Here is a 24,182-nt window from a genome sequence, read left to right on the forward strand (position 1 = left end):
GGGAGATGGATATGGCAGGAAACATGTCTGGAAAATTCACCGTGAAACTCAAACTACGAAAGAATGATGACGACAATGGAAGCGATGGCAGACCATCCCCTAGGACCAGCAGAAGCAGAGAAAGGAAGGCGACTAGAGAAGATACCACTGAGTCAGAATCAGAACCCACTACTGATGAAGATACATCAGGCTTGGACCAGTTCCAAAAACATGACAGACAGCACTATAAATCACTTAAGCAGCAGAAAACCAGATCCCGCAGATCATCAAGAGACAGCAAAAGTGCAGAGCGCCGCCAACTCCTTGAACAGTCACGCCTGCCTACGATATCAGAGATTGGGAAGAGACGGAAGTAACAGAATAGAGGACATCAATAATCAGATGGATCGCACAACAGCAGAGAACAGTGACATGATAAAAGCATACGAGGACGGAAAGCGTGCGGCTCGTGAGAGAGAATACCAAGAACAACACACCTTACGAACCCGAAACCAATCATATCCTCGCGACCCACTAACACAGTCGCAAGATCAATTCCAGTGGAGCTGGCTTCGAGAAGGACAAGAGGAACAGGCACAGGCGAGAATATGCCCAATACTGGACAAAACAGGTGGCGAAGTGTACGTGCCCTGGTCTTTTATGGACATGATTGGCTTGGCCAATAGACTGCCAGATCTCACTGGAGGAGCTAACAAGTGGATAACAGCTGTGGAAGAAAGTACGGTTTGAATACGACTAGCCCTAGGAGACCTCAAGGCTCTGCTGATGCACGTGTCTGGAAGAACCATCACAGATGAAGTATTCAACAGTGCAGGACTGACTAGAGCTGTGACAGGACATACGGCGGACAAAGTGGGATTCGATGGATTCCGAACAAAGTTGTGGGAGCAACTAAGACGCCGAGAAAATGGAAATGTCCAAACTGGAAGGAGAAACACTGGGAGATGAACAATGTCCAACCAAATTTCTACACGCTTTCCAGCGCAGATGAAGAGAAGAAACGGGAAAGTCCTGTTGGAAAACAGACCTAAAACACAGATGTCAGTAACAACAGAATAAGAACATTTGTTGGATCAAGTTCCAGCGCACCTATGGTCACAACACAAAACTGACGTGGGTTTTGTAAAATCAGCAGCACCAGCTAAAATTAAGATAAAAACAGGGGCCAAGTTGCCCTGCCAAAAGCAGTATCCACTTCTACCACATGCCATTGCAGGAATACGACCTACCATTGAGGGGTTGGTAAAAGCAGGAGTATTGGTTAGAACCAATGGTCCGTGCAATACCCCAATTTTTCCTATAAAGAAACCACATTCCAAAGATTACCGATTGGTACATGATCTAAGAGCAATTAATGCTACTATAAATGCTGAAGTACCTATTGTTCCCGATCCACACACTCTGCTCTCTAACATCCCACCTGAAGCAAGATGGTATACTGTAATTGACCTCTGCTCTGCTTTTTTCAGCGTACCAGTACACCCAGACTCAAGGCACCTGTTTGCCTTCACGTACGAAGGACAACAATACACGTACACAAGATTACCACAAGGTTTCAGTGAAAGCCCCACATTATTCAACCGCGTGTTGATGCAGGACCTTCAAAATCTAGATGTCCCAAGTACCATCTTACAATACGCTGACGAATTGTTAATATGCAGCCCCTCAAAAGCTCAATGTGAGACTGACTCCATCGCAGTGCTAACTACACTGGCAGAAGGAGGACATAAAGTAAGTAGGGATAAACTTCAGTTCTGCCAGCAGACGGTAGAATATCTTGGCAGACAACTAAGTGGGGAAAAAAGGCACATTTCGCCATCACAAGTGGAAACTATAACAAAAGCTCCACAACCTAACACTATAGGACAAATGTTGTCCTTTTTGGGAATGACTGGGTTTAGCAGGCCCTGGATATGTGACTATGCGATAAAAACTACACCTTTAAGAGCTTTAATAAAAGCAGCTCTGCCCGTCTCATCTGGACGGAAGAGGCTCTGGGAGCCTTTCAAGCGTTGAAAAATGACATGCAAACTGCACCGGCACTGGGAAACCCAGATTACACAAAGCCTTTCCACCTCTACGTAACAGAGAGAGCTGGATACGCATGCGCTGTACTAATGCAGAATACACCAACAGCCATTAGCGTACTACAGCACTAAACTTGATAACATTGAAACTGGTTTGCCACCCTGCTACCAGGGACTGGCAGCAGCTGCATTTGCGTACCAAAAAGCTTCGTCACTCACTATGGGACACGCAGTGGTTCTGTATACGTCACATCAATTACATGCACTATTCACAAGTATTCCATTTGTTTTAACGCAAGCTAGACGCACCGGATATGAGATAATACTCTCCGCCCCAGAGCTCATCATCCAACGATGTAACACAGTAAACCCCGCAACAAAGATGGTTTTGCCAGTAGATGGTACACCACACGATTGTGTACAAACAGAGAAATTTATGCGAGCACGAAAAGACCTTCATAATCAGCCGATCCCAGCCGATCTCACATTGTTTGTAGATGGCTCATGTTTTCGTGACGCGACCGGAACCCGCGCAGGGTACGGCATAGTGCAATTGAATGACCAAGATGGTACCTTTACCACATTGCAGTCCCGCCAGGTTGATCAGCCCTGCTCTGCTCAATTAGCTGAAATCAAAGCTCGAGCAGCCGCCTGTACCTTGGCCACTGGTAAACGTCTTAAAGATTATACAGACTCTGCCTACGCTTATGGAGTTTGTCATGTTCATGCTAACATTTGGAAACAGTGAGGATTCTTCAGAGCAGACAGCACTCCGTTAACGCATGGAGAAGCCATTTCCCATCTTTTGGAAGCATTGCATCTCCCAACTGCTCTAGCAATAATCAAATGTCACGCACATCAAAAGACCAACTCTTTGATAGCTAAAGGAAATAATTTGGCAGATGAAGCTGCTAAACAGGCAGCACTGGGCTGCATAATAGCCCCGGTACTCATAGCAGATGACTGTGCACCCCTAACCGCTCTTAATTTTCTAATATTAGCTCAAGATAGGGTAACAGATACTGAAAAACGTTTGTGGATACACAGAAGTGACACAAACTAAGACAGGACCTACAGTCTACCACATTATAATACCGATGTAACTGCCCAAGTAGCGGCTTTGGCCTTCCCCACATCTATTCTAATCCTAAATAACATCGGCACCAGGAAAAAGAATCCCGGGTTTGAATGTTGCCTTGAAGACAAGGTCACGGAAACTGATCTACGCGACCTACAAAACACTGTCTCGCCGACCGAAAGGGATCTTTGGGTGTCAAGGGGGGCGTCGACTGATGTGAAAGACCGGTGGAGAAATCATGAAGGCCTCTTATTAGAGCCCTTTATTCTCTTGCACCTTATGATTTAGGATGCACATGGGTTTGCCCATGTGACAAGGGGGGAAGTAATGAGGAAAACCGAAATAGAATTAAATAAAATTTCTGGCCTCTAAATTGCTGGTACTACACTGATTTTTTTTTTATGAAAGTTTCGAGAACGTATACTATGACTTCTTTTTATTAAATGTTCGACATACTATACTATGACTTTTTTCAATGAAATTTTCTAAATACTACACTGACTTTTTTTTTATGAAATGTTCGACATACTATACTATGACTTTTTTTAATAAAATGTTCTAAATACACTGACTTTTTTCATGAAATTTTCGAGAACGTATACTATGACTTTTTTTCATGAAATTTTTGACATACTATTCTATGACTTTTTTTTAACAAATTTCAACATACTATACTGATTTTTTTTTATGAAAGTTTCGAGAAAGTATACTATGACTTTTTTTTATAAAATTTTCAACATACTATAACTTTTTCTAATTAAATTTTCGACATACTATACTATGACTTTTTTTCATGAAATTTTCCAGAACTTATACTACGACTTATTTTTCTTAAATGTTCGACATACTATAACTTTTTTTAATAAAATTTTCTAAATACTACACTGACCTTTTTTAATGACATTCTCAACATTCTATACTAAAACATTGATGTTGAGTTTGGAAGAACGATAATATATATAAAGTATATAATAAGTAAGGATGTACGAGGAGCTCACCTGCCCAGACCTTTGATACCAGACGATCCTCTGGTCAGACACTGCAGCCGGAGTCTCTCCACCGGGTCAGAACACTCCTTCAGCTGACGCTTGGCGTTCATCGCCATCTCTCGATCGTGTCTCGACGTCCCCGCCATCGCTGCCGGCACAAACACACAACGTTCATTATTCAAAGGACTGGTGGTGAAAATCAATCAAAGTATTCTCATGTCAATAATTCACAGAGAAGTACTGAATGACATCTACTGTACTACATTCATCTGGCAGCTTTACTGACTTTACACAGTAAAACATATAAATATATACAAGTACAGCTGAAACCATCAGTCTATTAATCAATTACACAATCAATCAATTAGATAATAAATCAATTAGACAATTAATAAATTAATCAATTAATCAATTACTCTATTAATCAAACAATTAGTCAATTGACAGAAAATTTGTGAAACTACTTTTATACTGAACATTTTCAGTGCAGTACTTTTACCTTACAGAGTATTTGTACAGTGTGATATTAGTACTTTTACTATAACAGAGTATTTGTACAGTGTGGTATTAGTACTTTTACTATAACAGAGTATTTGTACAGTGTGATATTAGTACTTTTACTATAACAGAGTATTTGTACAGTGTGATATTAGTACTTTTACTATAACAGAGTATTTGTACAGTGTGGTATTAGTACTTTTACTATAACAGAGTATTTGTACAGTGTGGTATTAGTACTTTTACCTGACAGTATTTGTACAGTGTGATATTAGTACTTTTACTATAACAGAGTATTTGTACAGTTTGGTATTAGTACTTTTACCTTACAGAGTATTTGTACAGTGTGATATTAGTACATTTACTATAACAGAGTATTTGTACAGTGTGGTATTAGTACTTTTACTATAACAGAGTATTTGTACAGTGTGATATTAGTACTTTTACTATAACAGAGTATTTGTACAGTGTGATATTAGTACATTTACTATAACAGAGTATTTGTACAGTGTGGTATTAGTACTTTTACTATAACAGAGTATTTGTACAGTGTGGTATTAGTACTTTTACTATAACAGAGTATTTGTACAGTGTGGTATTAGTACTTTTACTATAACAGAGTATTTGTACAGTGTGGTATTAGTACTTATCAAAAGAATTAGAATCAAAATATACTTAAAGGACCAAAGGTAACTGTATTGGAACCAGTGTATTGTGTTTCCTTTGTATGTGCTTTGGCACCACCTAGTGGTGTCTGCAAATAGCTGTACTGAAGAGGAAGTGAGGTCATTGTAAACAAAAGAATAACAGGAGGTGGTGTTCAGGAAGCTCCTTTTTGCTCAGGGAATCATCTGTGTATAATCTTATTAATCCTGTGCCAAAGTCCACAAAACCGGCTTCATCTGTAAGTTATCCACTAATCACAGTTATGTGAACATGTTTATGTCACCATTTCTTAGGTTGAGTAAAGTATTTTGATAGTTAGTTTGTTTTCAACTACATAGAGATTTATTGATGTTTAAAGCATTGGTTCTTGTGTAAACATACTTTTATGCACCTGTTAGTTATGCCAGTGATCTTTTCTCTGTTGATGTATTAGAAATATTATTTAGTACTTACAAGCACACTTATCTGATGTTTGTATTTTGTGCTCTTTTTCAGTTTTACAATATTACATATTTTCCTCCATTAAATCCTGCCAAACACAACAACTCGTCTGTTCCTTGGAGAATGCGATGCTGGAGAATATATTGTTGAGCTGGCTGTACAGCTGAAAAACACGTTGCCTGCAACAACTTTGAGTGAGGACAGCATAGTAACTTTAATATTATATTAACGTGTCAGAGACTCACCGACTCTTCAAGGTTTTAATCTTCAGCTGGAAACACAAAACCGGAAGTAGGACATTTTTTCAAACAATTTTAGGACTTTTTATTGGACATTTTTCAGACAAAACCCCCTCACACATTCACTGATCTGGAGGTCAGAGGTCAAGGGACCCCTTTGAAAATGAACATGACAGTTTTCCCTCTCCAACATTTAGTGTAAGTTTTGAGCGTTATTTAACTCCTTCATGACCAGCTAGTCTGACCTGGTTGGTACCGATGGATTCATCAGGTTTATAGTTTACTATGATACCAGTAGTAGTAGTAGTAGTAGTAGTACTAGTCTGACATGGTTGGTACCGATGGATTCATCAGGTTCTATAGTTTACTATGAAACTAGTACTAGTAGTAGTAGTAGTAGTAGTCTGACATGGTTGGTACTGATGGATTCATCAGGTTTATAGTTTACTATGAAACTAGTACTAGTAGTAGTAGTAGTAGAGTTCTGACCTGGTTGGTACCGATGGATTCATCAGGTTTATAGTTTACTATGAAACTAGTACTAGTAGTAGTAGTAGTCTGACATGGTTGGTACCGATGGATCCATCAGGTTCTATAGTTTACTATGAAACCAGTAGTAGTAGTAGTAGTAGTCTGACATGGTTGGTACTGATGGATTCATCAGGTTCTATAGTTTCAGATGATACCAGGATCTTCACTCTTGTCAGGATGTGAGTTTAAAGGGAACCCAAACGCAGAGTTACCAGGCAGAAAGGTAGATTTAAATAAAAGCGAGCTTTAATAAATGAAGCTGAACATCCAAAACAACAAAAACCAACAGGCATCAAAAACCAAAAATGCAGGGAGGGGAACAAAGTACAAAAGAATAAATCCAACAAACAACAAAAAACAAACTGAGAACAAAACCAAAATGACCAACCAGAGGACACGAGGAACTCTAGGATCAGGTCAGGAGGGACGAGCAACACAGGGGACAAGGTAGACGAGGCTGGAGCGACAAACGAACCGACCAAGACAGAGGTGAACACACAGGGTTAAATACAAGAGGGTGATTAAACACAGGTGGAACTAATCAGAGCAGCAGACAATCAACAAAGGCGGGAAAACAAACAAAGGTAGGAAGTAGAACCAGACAAGACACAGGAGGAGTGAACTACAAAATAAAACAGGAAACACTGGAATGAAAGAATATAAAAGAAACCAAATCCAACACAAACCAAAATCACATTAACAGAACTAATAAACCCAAAGATAATAAACTAATAAACCCAAAGGAGGAACATTAGACATCTTAACTTATAACAAACAGCCAGACCACGACAACTCTAGCTTTAAAACTGAGCCATACAACCTCCCCGAGATTGATTGCACGTTATTATCACGTTAACTTTGACAGCCCAAGTCCAAAATCAAACCTAAAAAATAAAATGCAGATATCACACTCATAAAAGAAATGGCAGAAATATCCATACTCTTAATTAATGTAGGAAACACTGAAGGCTAAATGTGCAACGATCCCATGCTCAGTCATTTTATCACTTACGATGTTACTGCGGTTACAAAACTTATACTTAATCAAACAACATCAAACAATAAGACTAGAATAGTTCTGAAGCATTTAGGCAGATTAATTTGTCTATATTATCATATCTGTTGTGCAAAAGAAAGCATCATTAAATACACAGTTAAAAAGTCATTAATCTGCTGTGAAAGTTAGAATGCTTTAATTTCACTATAAAGGGAACAGACCACCATAACAGACAGAGAGCCTATTAGAAGCTGTGTAAAACCACTGCTACCACACACTGCATTATGGGTAATGATTGAATGACCTGTCATGCCTCTATACAGCAACCTGCTGATGCAGCCTCACAATTATTCAATATTATATCATTTACCTTTCCCCTTAAATATCTAAAATAATGCATTAGAAGACTAAAATCATATTGATGGTCTGGGTATCATCGGATAATCTGTTTTTCCTTTTGAATTCAAAAACGAAAAAACGTTTTTTTTATTTGTTCGTTTAAAACCAAAAACGAGAAAACGGCCATTTTCTCGTTTTTGGTTTCTGAATCAAAAAACGAAAAACGGATCCAATCCGGGGCGTTTTTTGTTTTTGCGAATTCCTTTTCTCATTATTCGTTTTGAATTGAAGAACGGAAGTCACGTGGGTTGTTTTTTTTTTCGTTTTAAACCAAAAACGAAAAAACGGAATCACGTGGTGCTCTGTTTGTTTTTTGTTTCCAAACCAAAAACGAAAAAAACAAATAAAAAAAACGCTCCGATTTAGTTTCTTCAAGTTTCTTTCTGTCATTTTCTGTTTTGAATCGAGGAGCGGAGAACGGCAGTCACGTGACCAGGAAGTGAAGGCAAACATGTCAAAATAAAAGCCAAGAAGATAGTTTGGTCATTCTATAAAAGTGTAACATTATTTAAGCACATGATCAAAGTAACAGTAGAAGATAAATAGGCTAAATAAATACACAAATAAATACATACATAGATATTTATAACGAAAAAACGAAGAAAAAAAAATGAGAAAACAGCCGTTTTCTCATTTTTGGTTTAAAACGAAAAAATAAAAAATCGTTTTTTCGTTTATGAATTCAGAAGGAATTACAGATTATCCGATGATACCCAGACCATTAATAATCATCGTTATTGTACAATCCTTGCTGGCCCACTCCTCAAAACCATATTTACTAAAGTGGGAAATGTGATTTAAATATAAAAAATATAGAGTATATTTATACCAAATTATAATATTCTTTGCTGAACAAACACACCATAAACATATCCCGTTAAAACTAGTAGGATTGTTTCATTAATAAACCATTTATACCCTTAAATATGAAGTTATTAATAGTTTTATTGACTTTTATTTGCTTGAGGAAGACCTAAACCCTACAGCAGCTCACCCCATCATTAATAATCATAAATGATATTGATCTGTGGATCAACAAATCACCTTTTAACTGCTATAAATCACTTCTTCTGCTTTGACTCATTACCTCTTTTTAATCCAAACTTTTCAATTTGTCACTTCTAAAATTACAAAATCCATTTACACTGTTTTTATCCTCTATTTTATTACCTTTTGTTTCTCTTTGTCTGATGTAAAGCACTTTGTACAAATAAATCTACATCTCTCTTCATAATGTCAATATTCATTTAGTTATCAATCACCATTAAGTCCCTTTTAAATGTGAGTCATTCTAATACAATAAATACTAACTTGTGTGATGTTTGATTCTGTTGGTTTATTATATACAGTAATAAGTGTTGACGGTTGTCATTGGTGTAAAATCACAAGCATTCACTGCCCTCTAGTGGTCGGAGTCAGGAGCTACAGTTCTCAGAGGGAATAATGCAGCCATTAATACTAATTTAACTCCTTATTAGTGTTCTTGTTATTATAGGTAAAGGAGAGGATGTAGGTCTGGTGTAACTTCCACTGGGGATGAGATAGAAATGACAGTTTCAGTTTGATTCCTTCATCCTCTGAGTGTCTGAAGTGTTCTTCAGGTGTCACAGCGTTTAAAGTCTCCAAGCAGCAGCAGCAGGAGGAACTCAGCCAGACAACATTCAGGCTGTTGGGGCTGTCTCCTTGTGAGGAAAACCTGCAGACTCCTCTCAATTATGGCTTTTTATTTACAGATAATTCTCCTCAAAAGACGCTCACGCTGATCACCAATCAAAGATAACGCAGTAACAGACTGAACTCTCTGTAGGAGGGAAAGAAAACTTGATTTAATGAGTATTGTTGACATTGGAAATAGTTTTTTAGTCAAATATTTGTGATATAACATAACAACAATATCAGGTTTCTATCAAGGAAAACAGGTGATTGGTGTTTTATAATGCAGTGATTTATACTTTATAATGCTGTTATATGTTATATGTTAACATTAATGTGGAAAGCATGATAAACACTTTAATAATGATTTATAGTTTAGTAGTTTAATTAATGATTCACAGAAAGCTGCATCAGTCAGGACGTGATTTCATGTAAAATAACAGAATATAATGCAATCACTAAAACACAGCGGCTTGTACAACATGAATGGATCAAAAGGCATTAATACACATGAAGACACCAGAGTATATAATATATATGAATATGTATTGATTATATATCAGATAAAAGTACATTAGACTTCATGACTGGAGGTTTAACGTTTGATTGAGCTCCAACACAACAGAATAGTTCTGTACCAAACTGATTAACATGAGAAGAAAACATCAAGTTTAACAGCTTTATATGTAGATATAAGTATATATATGTATATATTCTATATGTCAGTGATGTGTTACAGTCCCACCACCAGTTAACTTCTGTCATCAGAATAAATCACAGCCTGTACTGACTGAAAAACACATTAGATAAACCCTGAAAACATTAAACTCATACAAAGAAAGTAAAGAAAATAAATGTGTTTTTGTACATCATGTGTTTGTGTTTGATGTGTAATGACCTCAAAGAGGTCGCTTTGTCTCTTTGAGGTTGTTTTGCATCTCTTTGTGGTTGTTTTGCGTCTCTTTGTGGTTGTTTTGCATCTCTTTGTGGTTGTTTCGCGTCTCTTTGTGGTTGTTTTGCGTCTCTTTGAGGTTGTTTTGCATCTCTTTGTGGTTGTTTCGCGTCTCTTTGTGGTTGTTTTGTGTCTCTTTGTGGTTGTTTTGCGTCTCTTTGTGGTTGTTTTGCATCTCTTTGCGGTTGTTTTGCATCTCTTTGTGGTTGTTTTGAGTCTCTTTGTGGTTGTTTTGCGTCTCTTTGAGGTTGTTTTGCATCTCTTTGTGGTTGTTTTGCATCTCTTTGTGGTTGTTTTGCGTCTCTTTGAGGTTGTTTTGCATCTCTAAATCTACTGTTCTGGTTTACATGACAGTTCAGAAATGATCCGACTGTAACCTGGTTACTGAAGTTAACACCCTGAATGTTGTGTTGTGATCTGATGGTGGAGCTGAGAGGAGAACGATGAGCGTGGGTGATGGAAGAATCCAGAGACTATTGATCAGTGATGTTAATCTGTACAGTGAAGTAACTATCGATAATTAAACATGAAACTACAACAACAAACAGAAACAGTCATTAGAGGGCGCTGTTTCCACCAATTACACATTTACATTTAAAAGGTGATTACATTTTAATGTTCTTATGTAGTTCAGTCAACATCAGACTTATAGAACTATAATGAACTACCTTTAATCAGCAGGGTAGACTTGATTTCTACTCAGCTGTCTGCTCACAGTGATTCTGTTCATCTAATTCATTAATGCTGCTTTTAGTTGACCAAACCCGTACGACAGCGCTGCTATGAATCCTTCATCTTTCTCCATTCGAGCTTTAATCTCCTCCAGTTTCTGGACCTTCACTGTGTCTCCTTTCTCCTTCATCTTCTCAATCAGGAAGTCCACGTGGACGTGAGTGGACAGTGAGTCCACATTCAGGGCGATCTGCTCCAGTTTGAGGACATGCTGGAAGGACTCTGCCAACAACGGATCCTTTCCTTTCTGAAGTTTTTCCATTTCCTTCTTAAGATCTTCCAAAAGACTCAACTTGCTCTCACTTCCTGCCTTGTTCTGTCATATTTTTCTTTCACATCTCGTAGGGTCTTTTTAACTTTCCTTGTCTTGGTCTTATAGATCCACTTTTCTTTCACATGATCTGATGCAGGACAGTTCCCGGTGCATACAGTGCAGCGGCCACCTTTCATGACCTCACAGTGTCCTGGGTACCAGGCCAGTGTGCATGGATAGTGACAGTTCTCCTCACAGACATTACAGGTGGTAGCTCCTCCATAATTTAACCAAAGCCACCACCATTTCCTCTCACTGATACTTGCTGCTACAGGTACTTTATCTTTGTAGGGCTCATCAACTTCTACTGTGAACTTCTCATTGCTCTTCATCTTTTCTTCATGTTTCTCCAGAGCTTTCTGAGTCTGTTTTATTTCTGTCTGTTTCAGTTCAGTCAACTCCATCCTCTCTTGCAGGTTTTGGATGCAGGCTGTCAGTCTGGTGCGTGTATCCAACACCTCAACAGTTGTTTTCATGTTCTGAGGTGACGTTTCTTTCAGGTAATCAGTGAGTTGACCCATCTGGTCCTTTGTTAAGTCCCAGGCAGCTTTTAGAGCAAACTTATTTTTCTTTGTTTTCTGTTTGCTCTGGCAGTTATTGAACATGAAATGAAGAGGCTCATCGTCTTCATCTTTAGCACATTTAATGTTTGCATCTTTGAGGGCCTCTAGAACATTTTCAGGTGTCACACCATTGGAGTGTGTGATGAGGGCTACGATGTTCTCCATGTCTTTTCCAAACAGAGACATCACTGAGTTAAAGATGTACCTCAGTCGGTCACTCAGTCGATTGTCACCTCCTTTCAGCACCAGACCCACTGCATTGATCTCATGAACTCCGTCATTTAAGCGGAACAAGTGAAATAATCTTTGAGTGACGGTGGCATCTCCTTCAGTCCCTCTGATGTCTCCGTATCCAGGAGTATCAATGATGGTCAGAGAGTACGGCAGAGTTTTACCTTCAAACCCAAAGATCTCGTACACGATCACATCTGATGTCTGACTTTCTGATTGATCTCTCTCCTCTTCCTCTACGATCTGAAACCAGACGTCTTCCTCCCACTCCACTCCCATGGCGTAGTTGACCAGAGCGTTGATCAGAGTAGACTTTCCTGTTCCGATTTCACCCACAAGCAAGATGGTTTTGTTTGTCTTGTTTGGATCTTTTTCACCCAGAGTCACTCTCTTTAGAGTAATTCCCTCTACATTTCCAATGTTCTCTTTCTTTGGTATCAGCTGGCGTACATCAGGAGATCCTGGCTGGATCAGAACTTTGCAGGTGATGTTGTCATATTTGGATGAGATGTTCCTGTAGAAAAGTAAAGATATCAGCTCAAAAACTACTAAAACTACTAATAAATTATAAAATGCCATTGAGTGTAATAATTAGGGCTGTCAATCGATTCAAATATTTAATTGTATGTAATAACGTAGTAATGTATTGATGTAATAATAAAGTAATGCTATAATGTAGAAATGTATTGATGTTAGGGATGGAACGGTTCAGGTAAAAAATCCGAACCGTTTGGTTCTCTAGTCACGGTTCTCTAGTCACGGTTCTCTAGTCACGGTTCTTTAGTCACGGTTCGGGTCGTGTATTAATTGTTCGGTTCATTTGAAATAAGTTATGAGGCCGATTGTGTATTTTTTTCATGTAGAGTTTGGCTCCTGTTTATTGTCACACTACAAGTCAAGGCCTCTTGAAGGAGGCTGGGTCACGGGCCGACATGGGTCTGGAGGTACGGGGTTTAACACATGCGCAGTGTAACTGAAGCTGCGGCTGGCGTTGCTATTGGCTCTATTTCTGTGAGTGCAGACCAGATTTTACTGCACATGTGTTGATGAAGCGTGACCCAGCCTCCTTCACGGATGAAGTGCGGCTGTCAGTCAGTTTAGGAAATGGAGAGTGAACACGATAAAGTCCAGTTAGAGGATCCACCAGCATCGTTTGGCTCTGCTGTATGGAGCATTACGGGTTTAGTGTTACCATGAAAATGACGGAGAAAAGTGGTGGTTAAAACGGTGACTGTGTGAGCACTGTGCAACACGTCTAGTTGATGCAAGCGGCAACACTCCTCCTTCTCCCCGCAGTATTTAAACAGCCTCTACATGCAGACTCAGACTCAGACTCAGACTCAGACTCAGACTCAGACTCAGACTCAGACAGGATGAAAACACATCTAGTCGTGGAGGACGCTGGATTTCAGTATATGATTAACGTAACGTTACTTGAGCCGCGCTATAATATTCCCTCTTGCCAACACTTCAGCAACACAGTACTTCCAGCAGCACAATCTCTGTAACGTGTTTTATAGTTATTCATTATTTTTAAATAACACAGTGGAACAGAAATCCAACCGTATTCCTCCAAATACTGCTCTTTATGAGTGGACAAACTAACCTTTCATTAAGAGCTGATAATCAGGGAATGGAGACATGTGTTAAACTGTTGTTGTTGTTTAGTTTAGTTCTGGTTGAGCTTCTGCTTCAGTGTATGATGATGCCTTAGTCTATAATGACATCATATTTATATGAAAATAACAAAGCTGCATGTTTTGTTTGCACTAATGACTGTAGAAGACCTATAATATTCTTTCAGTTAATATTTGACAATGAAGAAGAGTTTATGTTCCTTATGGAAGCCTTACTTTGGTTAAGGAAAACATGTGTTAACTTATTTTGCCAAATAAATGAAAAGCGTTTTGAAATCAGAACAAGACCTCCTCACTGGAACATGAATGAACCGAACCGAACACCGTGATATGAACCTAACAGTGAGTTTTGTGAACCGTTCCACCCCTAGTAGTAATGTATAGATATAATAGAGTATTGATGTAATAATGTAATATTACAGTAATGTAATAATGTAGTAATGTATTGATGTAATTATATAAAGGTTTTCATTTAAATATCACTATCTATAGCCAAATGAGGCTGTTTTAGAGTTACAGTGTTACTCACGTTGCCATGGTAACGTCTTCACAGCAGCTGGATGATGGAGCAGCGTCTGAGTTCTCTGGATGATAGAACAACTAGTCAGTAACCTTCACTTCCTGTCAGCTGTTCTGATGTCATCAGATACTGAACGGTAACCGACAGGATTAAACACTGAAGGGCCACGCCCGTCTAGTCTGAGCCCAACTTCTACACACTTTAGCATTTCAGAAAAACAATAACATTTGCATTATTATCGTATAAAATGGTAAACCAGCAGCTGGTTAGCCTAGCTTAGCATAACGACTGGAAACGGGGAAATAGATTCACATATTTAACTTTACATGTTTTACTGGGAACTGTAAAATATTAGATATAGAACAGTATCGAGTCAGTGATGAGCTCTCTATGAATTTCTGTTGTTAAAGTAAACGTGTTATTAATTTCTGCTTCTGTCCGTCTGGAAGGGTCAGCAGTGATCCTTTAGTTCCCTGATCAGCAGTGATCCTTTAGTTCCCTGGTCAGCAGTGATCCTTTAGTTCCCTGATCAGCAGTGATCCTTTAGTTCCCTGGTCAGCAGTGATCCTTTAGTTCCCTGGTCAGCAGAGATCCTTTAGTTCCCTGGTCAGCAGTGATCCTTTAGTTCCCTGGTCAGCAGTGATCCTTTAGTTCCCTGGTCAGCAGTGATCCTTTAGTTCCCTGATCAGCAGTGATCTGACTTTAGTTCCCTGATCAGCAGTGATCTGACTTTAGTTCCCTGGTCAGCATTGATCTGACTTTAGTTCCCTGGTCAGCAGTGATCCTTTAGTTCCCTGGTCAGCAGTGATCTGACTTTAGTTCCCTGGTCAGCAGTGATCCTTTAGTTCCCTGATCAGCAGTGATCCTTTAGTTCCCTGGTCAGCAGTGATCCTTTAGTTCCCTGGTCAGCAGAGATCCTTTAGTTCCCTGGTCAGCAGTGATCCTTTAGTTCCCTGGTCAGCAGTGATCCTTTAGTTCCCTGGTCAGCAGTGATCCTTTAGTTCCCTGATCAGCAGTGATCTGACTTTAGTTCCCTGATCAGCAGTGATCTGACTTTAGTTCCCTGGTCAGCATTGATCTGACTTTAGTTCCCTGGTCAGCAGTGATCCTTTAGTTCCCTGGTCAGCAGTGATCTGACTTTAGTTCCCTGGTCAGCAGTGATCTGACTTTAGTTCCCTGGTCAGCAGTGATCTGACTTTAGTTCCCTGGTCAGCAGTGATCTGACTTTAGTTCCCTGGTCAGCAGTGATCTGACTTTAGTTCCCTGATCAGCAGTGATCTGACTTTAGTTCCCTGGTCAGCAGTGATCTGACTTTAGTTCCCTGGTCAGCAGTGATCCTTTAGTTCCCTGGTCAGCAGTGATCTGACTTTAGTTCCCTGGTCAGCAGTGATCTGACTTTAGTTCCCTGGTCAGCAGTGATCCTTTAGTTCCCTGATCAGCAGTGATCCTTTAGTTCCCTGATCAGCAGTGATCCTTTAGTTCCCTGATCAGCAGTGATCTGACTTTAGTTTCCTGATCAGCAGTGATCTGACTTTAGTTCCCTGGTCAGCAGTGATCTGACTTTAGTTCCCTGAAGGCGTGAAGCGGTGATGCGCTGTGAGCCTTCGTGTTATTAATGTGTTATCTTCATAAAGGAGCAGCGTAACCCTCGGTTACTCAGCTGGAACTAAAGCTGCAGCAGGCTGAGTAGTCTCACTGTTCAGGTCAGTTTGTCACGTCTCTCACCTCTAAACTCATCAGCTGAACCCAAACAGCTCCTCTTCACTCTATCAGCCCTACTGTTACTGCAGCAGAGGACAGAGGACAGGAGGACAGGAGGACAGAGGACAGGAGGACAGGGGACAGGAGGACAGGAGGACAGGAGGACAGAGGACAGGAGACAGAGGACAGAGGACAGGAGGACAGGAGGACAGGAGGACAGGGGACAGGAGGACAGAGGACAGAGGACAGAGGACAGGAGGACAGGAGGACAGGAGGACAGGGGACAGGAGGACAGAGGACAGAGGACAGAGGACAGAGGACAGGAGGACAGAGGACAGGAGGACAGGAGGACAGGAGGACAGAGGACAGGAGGACAGGGGACAGGAGGACAGAGGACAGAGGACAGAGGACAGGAGGACAGAGGACAGGAGGACAGAGGACAGAGGACAGGAGGACAGAGGACAGGAGGACAGAGGACAGGAGGACAGAGGACAGGAGGACAGGAGGACAGGAGGACAGAGGACAGGAGGACAGGGGACAGGAGGACAGAGGACAGAGGACAGAGGACAGGAGGACAGAGGACAGGAGGACAGAGGACAGAGGACAGGAGGACAGAGGACAGGAGGACAGGAGGACAGAGGACAGGGGACAGGAGGACAGGAGGACAGGAGGACAGGAGGACAGAGGACAGAGGACAGAGGACAGGAGGACAGGAGGACAGAGGACAGGAGGACAGAGGACAGGAGGACAGGAGGACAGGAGGACAGGAGGACAGGAGGACAGGAGGACAGGAGGACAGAGGACAGGAGGACAGAGGACAGGAGGACAGGAGGACAGGAGGACAGAGGACAGGAGGACAGGAGGACAGGAGGACAGGAGGACAGGAGGACAGGAGGACAGGAGGACAGAGGACAGGAGGACAGAGGACAGGAGGACAGGAGGACAGGAGGACAAGAGGACAGGAGGACAGGAGGACAGGAGGACAGAGGACAGGAGGACAGGAGGACAGGAGGACAGAGGACAGGAGGACAGGGGACAGGAGGACAGAGGACAGGAGGACAGAGGACAGAGGACAGAGGACAGGAGGACAGAGGACAGGAGGACAGGAGGACAGGAGGACAGAGGACAGGAGGACAGGGGACAGGAGGACAGAGGACAGAGGACAGAGGACAGGAGGACAGAGGACAGGAGGACAGAGGACAGAGGACAGGAGGACAGAGGACAGGAGGACAGAGGACAGGAGGACAGAGGACAGGAGGACAGGAGGACAGGAGGACAGAGGACAGGAGGACAGGGGACAGGAGGACAGAGGACAGAGGACAGAGGACAGGAGGACAGAGGACAGGAGGACAGAGGACAGAGGACAGGAGGACAGAGGACAGGAGGACAGGAGGACAGAGGACAGGAGGACAGAGGACAGGAGGACAGGAGGACAGGAGGACAGGAGGACAGGAGGACAGAGGACAGGAGGACAGAGGACAGAGGACAGGAGGACAGAGGACAGGAGGACAGGAGGACAGAGGACAGGAGGACAGAGGACAGAGGACAGGAGGACAGGAGGACAGGAGGACAGGAGGACAGGAGGACAGAGGACAGGAGGACAGAGGACAGGAGGACAGAGGACAGGAGGACAGGAGGACAGGAGGACAGGAGGACAGAGGACAGGAGGACAGGAGGACAGGAGGACAGAGGACAGAGGACAGGAGGACAGGAGGACAAGAGGACAGGAGGACAGGAGGACAGAGGACAGAGGACAGGAGGACAGGAGGACAGAGGACAGGAGGACAGGAGGACAGAGGACAGGAGGACAGAGGACAGGAGGACAGGAGGACAGGAGGACAGGAGGACAGGAGGACAGGAGGACAGGAGGACAGAGGACAGGAGGACAGGAGGACAGGAGGACAGGAGGACAGGAGGACAGAGGACAGGAGGACAGAGGACAGGAGGACAGAGGACAGGAGGACAGGAGGACAGGAGGACAGAGGACAGGAGGACAGGAGGACAGGAGGACAGGAGGACAAGAGGACAGGAGGACAGGAGGACAGGAGGACAAGAGGACAGGAGGACAGGAGGACAGGAGGACAGGAGGACAGGAGGACAGGAGGACAGGAGGACAGAGGACAGAGGACAGAGGACAGGAGGACAGGAGGACAGGAGGACAGAGGACAGGAGGACAGGAGGACAAGAGGACAGGAGGACAGGAGGACAGAGGACAGAGGACAGAGGACAGAGGACAGGAGGACAGGAGGACAGAGGACAGGAGGACAGGAGGACAGGAGGACAGGAGGACAGGAGGACAGGAGGACAGGAGGACAGAGGACAGGAGGACAGGAGGACAAGAGGACAGGAGGACAGGAGGACAGGAGGACAGAGGACAGGAGGACAGGAGGACAGGAGGACAGGAGGACAGGAGGACAGAGGACAGGAGGACAGGAGGACAGGAGGACAGAGGACAGGAGGACAGGAGGACAGGAGGACAGGAGGACAGGAGGACAGGAGGACAGGAGGACAGGAGGACAGAGGACAGGAGGACAGAGGACAGGAGGACAGGAGGACAGGAGGACAGGAGGACAGGAGGACAGAGGACAGGAGGACAGGAGGACAGGAGGACAGGAGGACAGGAGGACAGGAGGACAGAGGACAGGAGGACAGGAGGACAGAGGACAGGAGGACAGGAGGACAGGAGGACAGAGGACAGGAGGACAAGAGGACAGGAGGACAGAGGACAGGAGGACAGAGGACAGGAGGACAGGAGGACAGGAGGACAGGAGGACAGGAGGACAGGAGGACAGGAGGACAGAGGACAGGGGACAGGAGGACAGAGGACAGGAGGACAGGAGGACAGGAGGACAGGAGGACAGGAGGACAGAGGACAGGAGGACAGGAGGACAGGAGGACAAGAGGACAGGAGGACAGAGGACAGGAGGACAGAGGACAGGAGGACAGGAGGACAGGAGGACAGAGGACAGGAGGACAGGAGGACAGAGGACAGGAGGACAGGAGGACAGGAGGACAGAGGACAGGAGGACAAGAGGACAGGAGGACAGAGGACAGGAGGACAGAGGACAGGAGGACAGGAGGACAGGAGGACAGGAGGACAGGAGGACAGGAGGACAGGAGGACAGGAGGACAGAGGACAGGGGACAGGAGGACAGAGGACAGGAGGACAGGAGGACAGGAGGACAGGAGGACAGGAGGACAGAGGACAGGAGATATTAAGACAGTGAGATATTAATGAGTTCATATGGTGACTGTTGTAAACATTACTGTTGCTGCTCTAGAAACAACATTTAGCCTAGTTAAATATTAAATACAGTATAAATATGTATAGCTAATATGCTCACTTCAATATTTGTTTATTTATCTGAAGTCATCTCGTCATCGCAGTATTGAACAGTGTTATTGCAGATGTTCCTCATCTGGTGCAGGTCTAGTGAGAGAGGCTGCTCCTTGCAGTCAACAATAAGTAATATTCTTATTAGGTATAAATGTGCCTCCTGTGTGAACTGTGCACGTTACTGTATTTTAACATCGGTCATAATGGTGGGACTTGGAGAGACAAATGTTTTCTGAGGTGAAAACAGTTATAGAACCACTGATCTATATCACTAAAACACAGGTCTGTTCTTTAAAGATGGAAAATGTTCAGTCTGTCATGTTTCAGAATTATTGATTCTGAATGAAAACTCAATTAAAGAAAACAATTGTTAACTTAAAGTAGTTATTATTATTATTATTATTATTATCTGGTGATAACTGCTGATGGGAACATTTAAAGAGCTCTTACCCGTGCTGTTGGTCTCTGATGATGATGATGATGAGGATGATGAGGAGGAGGAGGAGGAGGAGGAGGAGGAGGAGGATGAGACAGCATCTGCAGTTTATATGCTGTGTCAGAGGAGAGGCTGGACCTGCTGTGGTCACATGATTTCAGAGAAACAGAGCCTTTCCCATTCGTGATTTTATACGGCTCGACTCCTCTCCTTTCCTCTCCTCTCCTCTCCTCTCCTCTCCTCGACTCCTCTCCTCCTCTCCTCTACTCCTCTGGATCAGCTGTCAGTTGGCTTCAACAGCTGTTTATGTCTGAACTGATCTAGTACTAATAAAGAAACAGAGTTATCAGAGCAGCAGTGTTTCTCTCTGTAGTCTGTTACCTGTTGAACAAACACCTGCACATGAATAACAGCTGCAGTCTGTATCTCTACTGTGGACTGAGTCCTGCTTAGAGGACCAGGAACCATCTCTACTGTGGACTGAGTCCTGCTTAGAGGACCAGGAACCATCTCTACTGTGGACTGAGTCCTGCTTAGAGGACCAGGAACCATCTCTACTGTGGACTGAGTCCTGCTTAGAGGACCAGGAACCATCTCTACTGTGGACTGAGTCCTGCTTAGAGCACCAGGAACCATCTCTACTGGATCAATATCTTTATATTATTTATTCATTATTAGTGTCTGTAGTTATTGATATTCTGATTATATAAATTATGTATCAGGCTGAATGTTTCAGGGGAAATGATGACTCATATCAAACCCTACGCTCAGGAATGATCAGCTTCATGTGACTGAATGGAAATGAGGATAAATGATGTAAAAGGTGTAAAAGACAGACCCTCCTTCTCTCTCTGACTTTAACTGTGTGCTTAATAAAAGTTAACGGAGGAAATAACAGATCATGAAAAGAAACCTCCTTCTAATAAATGCAGAAAGTAGTTTGAGGTCTGTTTGTTGTCAGCTGTTATAAAGCTCTTTCAGTAACAGACTCCTTCAGTGTGTGAAGCAGAGATCCTGCAGGTCCTTCTGCTGCTGGAACACTTCACCATCAACAACTGCAAATGTACGAGTGTACGAGTATTAGGGCCACATTGAGGGAAGAAACATATGAGGTTTACACAATAAAGTCAGAACTTAACGAGAAAGAAGTGGTAACTCAGTCATCTCCACCACCTCCACCGTACTATGACTCTTTTCATGAAATTTTCGACGTACTATACTATGACTTCTTTTAATGAAATTTTCGACGTACAATACTATGACTTCTTTTAATGAAATTTTCGACGTACAATACTATGACTTTTTTAATGAAATTTTCGACGTACTATACTATGACTTCTTTTAATGAAATTTTCGACGTACAATACTATGACTTTTTTAATGAAATTTTCGACGTACTATACTATGACTTCTTTTAATGAAATTTTCGACGTACAATACTGTGACTTTTTTTAATGAAATTTTCGACATACTGTACTATGACTTTTTATTATGAAATTTTCGACGTACAATACTATGACTTTTTTAATGAAATTTTCGACATACTGTACTATGACTTTTTATTATGAAATTTTCGACGTACAATACTATGACTTTTTTAATGAAATTTTCGACATACTATACTATGACTTTTTATTATGAAATTTTCGACGTACAATACTGTGACATTTTTTAATGAAATTTTCGACATACTATACTATGACTTTTTTTAATGAAATTTTCGACATACTATACTATGACTTTTTTAATGAAATTTTCGACATACTATACTATGACTTTTTTAATGAAATTTTCGACATACTATACTATGACTTTTTTAATGAAATTTTCGACATACTATACTATGACTTTTTTAATGAAATTTTCGACATACTATACTATGACTTTTTTAATGAAATTTTCGACATACTATACTATGACTTTTTTAATGAAATTTTCGACATACTATACTATGACTTTTTTAATGAAATTTTCGACGTACAATACTATGACTTTTTTAATGAAATTTTCGACATACTATACTATGACTTTTTATTATGAAATTTTCGACACATTATACTATGACTTTTTATTATGAAATTTTCGACGTACAATACTGTGACATTTTTTAATGAAATTTTCGACATACTATACTGTGACTTTTTTTAATGAAATTTTCGACATACTATACTGTGACTTTTTTTAATGAAATTTTCGACATACTATACTATGACTTTTTATTATGAAATTTTCGACGTACAATACTATGACTTTTTTAATGAAATTTTCGACATACTATACTATGACTTTTTTAATGAAATTTTCGACATACTATACTATGACTTTTTTTAATGAAATTTTCGACATACTATACTGTGACTTTTTTTAATGAAATTTTCGACATACTATACTATGACTTTTTTAATGAAATTTTCGACATACTATACTATGACTTTTTATCATGAAATTTTCGACATACAATACTATGACTTTTTATCATGAAATTTTCGACATACTATACTATGACTTTTTATCATGAAATTTTCAACATACTATACTATGACTTTTTTAATGAAATTTTCGACATACTATACTATGACTTTTTATCATGAAATTTTCAACATACTATACTATGACTTTTTTAATGAAATTTTCGACATACTATACTATGACTTTTTTAATGAAATTTTCGACATACTGTACTATGACTTTTTTAATGAAATTTTCGACATACTGTACTATGACTTTTTTTAATGAAATTTTCGACAAACTATACTATGACTTTTTATTATGAAATTTTCAACGTACAATACTATGACTTTTTTAATGAAATTTTCGACATACTATACTATGACTTTTTATTATGAAATTTTCGACGTACAATACTGTGACATTTTTTAATCAAATTTTCGACATACTATACTTAGACTTTTTTTAATGAAATTTTCGACATACTATACTATGACTTTTTTTAATGAAATTTTCGACATACTATACTATGACTTTTTATTATGAAATTTTCGACGTACAATACTATGACTTTTTTAATAAAATTTTCGACATACTATACTATGACTTTTTTTAATGAAATTTTCGACATACTATTCTGTGACTTTTTTTAATGAAATTTTCGACGTACAATACTATGACTTTTTAATATGAAATTTTCGACATACAATACTATGACTTTTTTAATGAAATTTTCGACATACTGTACTATGACTTTTTATCATGAAATTTTCGACATACTATACTACGACTTTTTTTAATGAAATTTTCGACATACTATACTATGACTTTTTTAATGAAATTTTCGACATACAATACTATGACTTTTTTAATGAAATTTTCGACATACTATACTATGACTTTTTTAATGAAATTTTCAACAACTATACTATGACTTTTTATCATGAAATTTTCGACGTACAATACTGTGACTTTTTTAATGAAATTTTCGACATACTATACTATGACTTTTTATTATGAAATTTTCGACGTACAATACTGTGACTTTTTAAATGAAATTTTCGACATACTATACTATGACTTTTTATTATGAAATTTTCGACGTACAATACTGTGACTTTTTTAATGAAATTTTCGACATACTATACTATGACTTTTTATTATGAAATTTTCGACATACTATACTATGACTTTTTATTATGAAATTTTCGACGTACAATACTGTGACTTTTTTAATGAAATTTTCGACGTACAATACTATGACTTTTTTAATGAAATTTTCGACATACAATACTGTGACTTTTTTAATGAAATTTTCGACATACTATACTATGACTTTTTATTATGAAATTTTCGACGTACAATACTGTGACTTTTTTAATGAAATTTTCGACGTACAATACTATGACTTTTTTAATGAAATTTTCGACATACTGTACTATGACTTTTTTAATGAAATTTTCGACATACTATACTATGACTTTTTTTAATGAAATTTTCGACATACTATACTATGACTTTTTTAATGAAATTTTCAACATAATATACTATGACTTTTTTTTAATAAAATTTTCAACATCTATACTGTGACTTTTTATCATGAAATTTTCGACATACAATACTGTGACTTTTTTAATGAAATTTTCGACATACTATACCATGACTTTTTTTTCATGAAATTTTCGACATACTATACTATGACTTTTTTAATGAAATTTTCGACATACTGTACTATGACTTTTTTTAATGAAATTTTCGACAAACTATACTATGACTTTTTATTATGAAATTTTC

General features: G+C 40.2%; 1 protein-coding gene and 1 long non-coding RNA gene across 3 annotated transcripts in view; one reads left to right on the top strand and one right to left on the bottom strand.

The window, feature by feature from the left end:
• LOC141757237 (uncharacterized) overlaps window positions 1-20,015 on the bottom strand; it is a 32,981-nt gene extending 12,966 nt beyond the window's left edge. The window contains exons 1-3 of one of the 2 annotated variants that reach the window (XM_074617591.1): window positions 19,955-20,015; window positions 14,476-14,530; window positions 10,643-12,823 (exon numbers count right to left, since the gene is read on the bottom strand). In XM_074617591.1, coding sequence (XP_074473692.1) covers window positions 11,491-12,823; window positions 14,476-14,483 — 1,341 coding nt within the window. In that variant the 5' untranslated portion in view covers window positions 14,484-14,530; window positions 19,955-20,015 and the 3' untranslated portion in view covers window positions 10,643-11,490. Of the gene's footprint in view, window positions 1-10,642; window positions 12,824-14,475; window positions 14,531-19,954 lie in introns of those variants that run through there. The other variant, XM_074617590.1, reaches the window with a different exon arrangement.
• LOC141757239 (uncharacterized) lies at window positions 10,261-10,835 on the top strand. Its single transcript, XR_012591610.1, has 3 exons — window positions 10,261-10,406; window positions 10,445-10,654; window positions 10,718-10,835. It is a non-coding gene; the product is annotated as an uncharacterized LOC141757239 (long non-coding RNA).
• Window positions 20,016-24,182: the final 4,167 nt, after the last annotated feature.

The sequence above is a fragment of the Sebastes fasciatus genome, chromosome 19 (assembly GCF_043250625.1).
Source record: "Sebastes fasciatus isolate fSebFas1 chromosome 19, fSebFas1.pri, whole genome shotgun sequence".
In the NCBI taxonomy this organism is placed as follows: Eukaryota; Metazoa; Chordata; class Actinopteri; order Perciformes; family Sebastidae; genus Sebastes; species Sebastes fasciatus.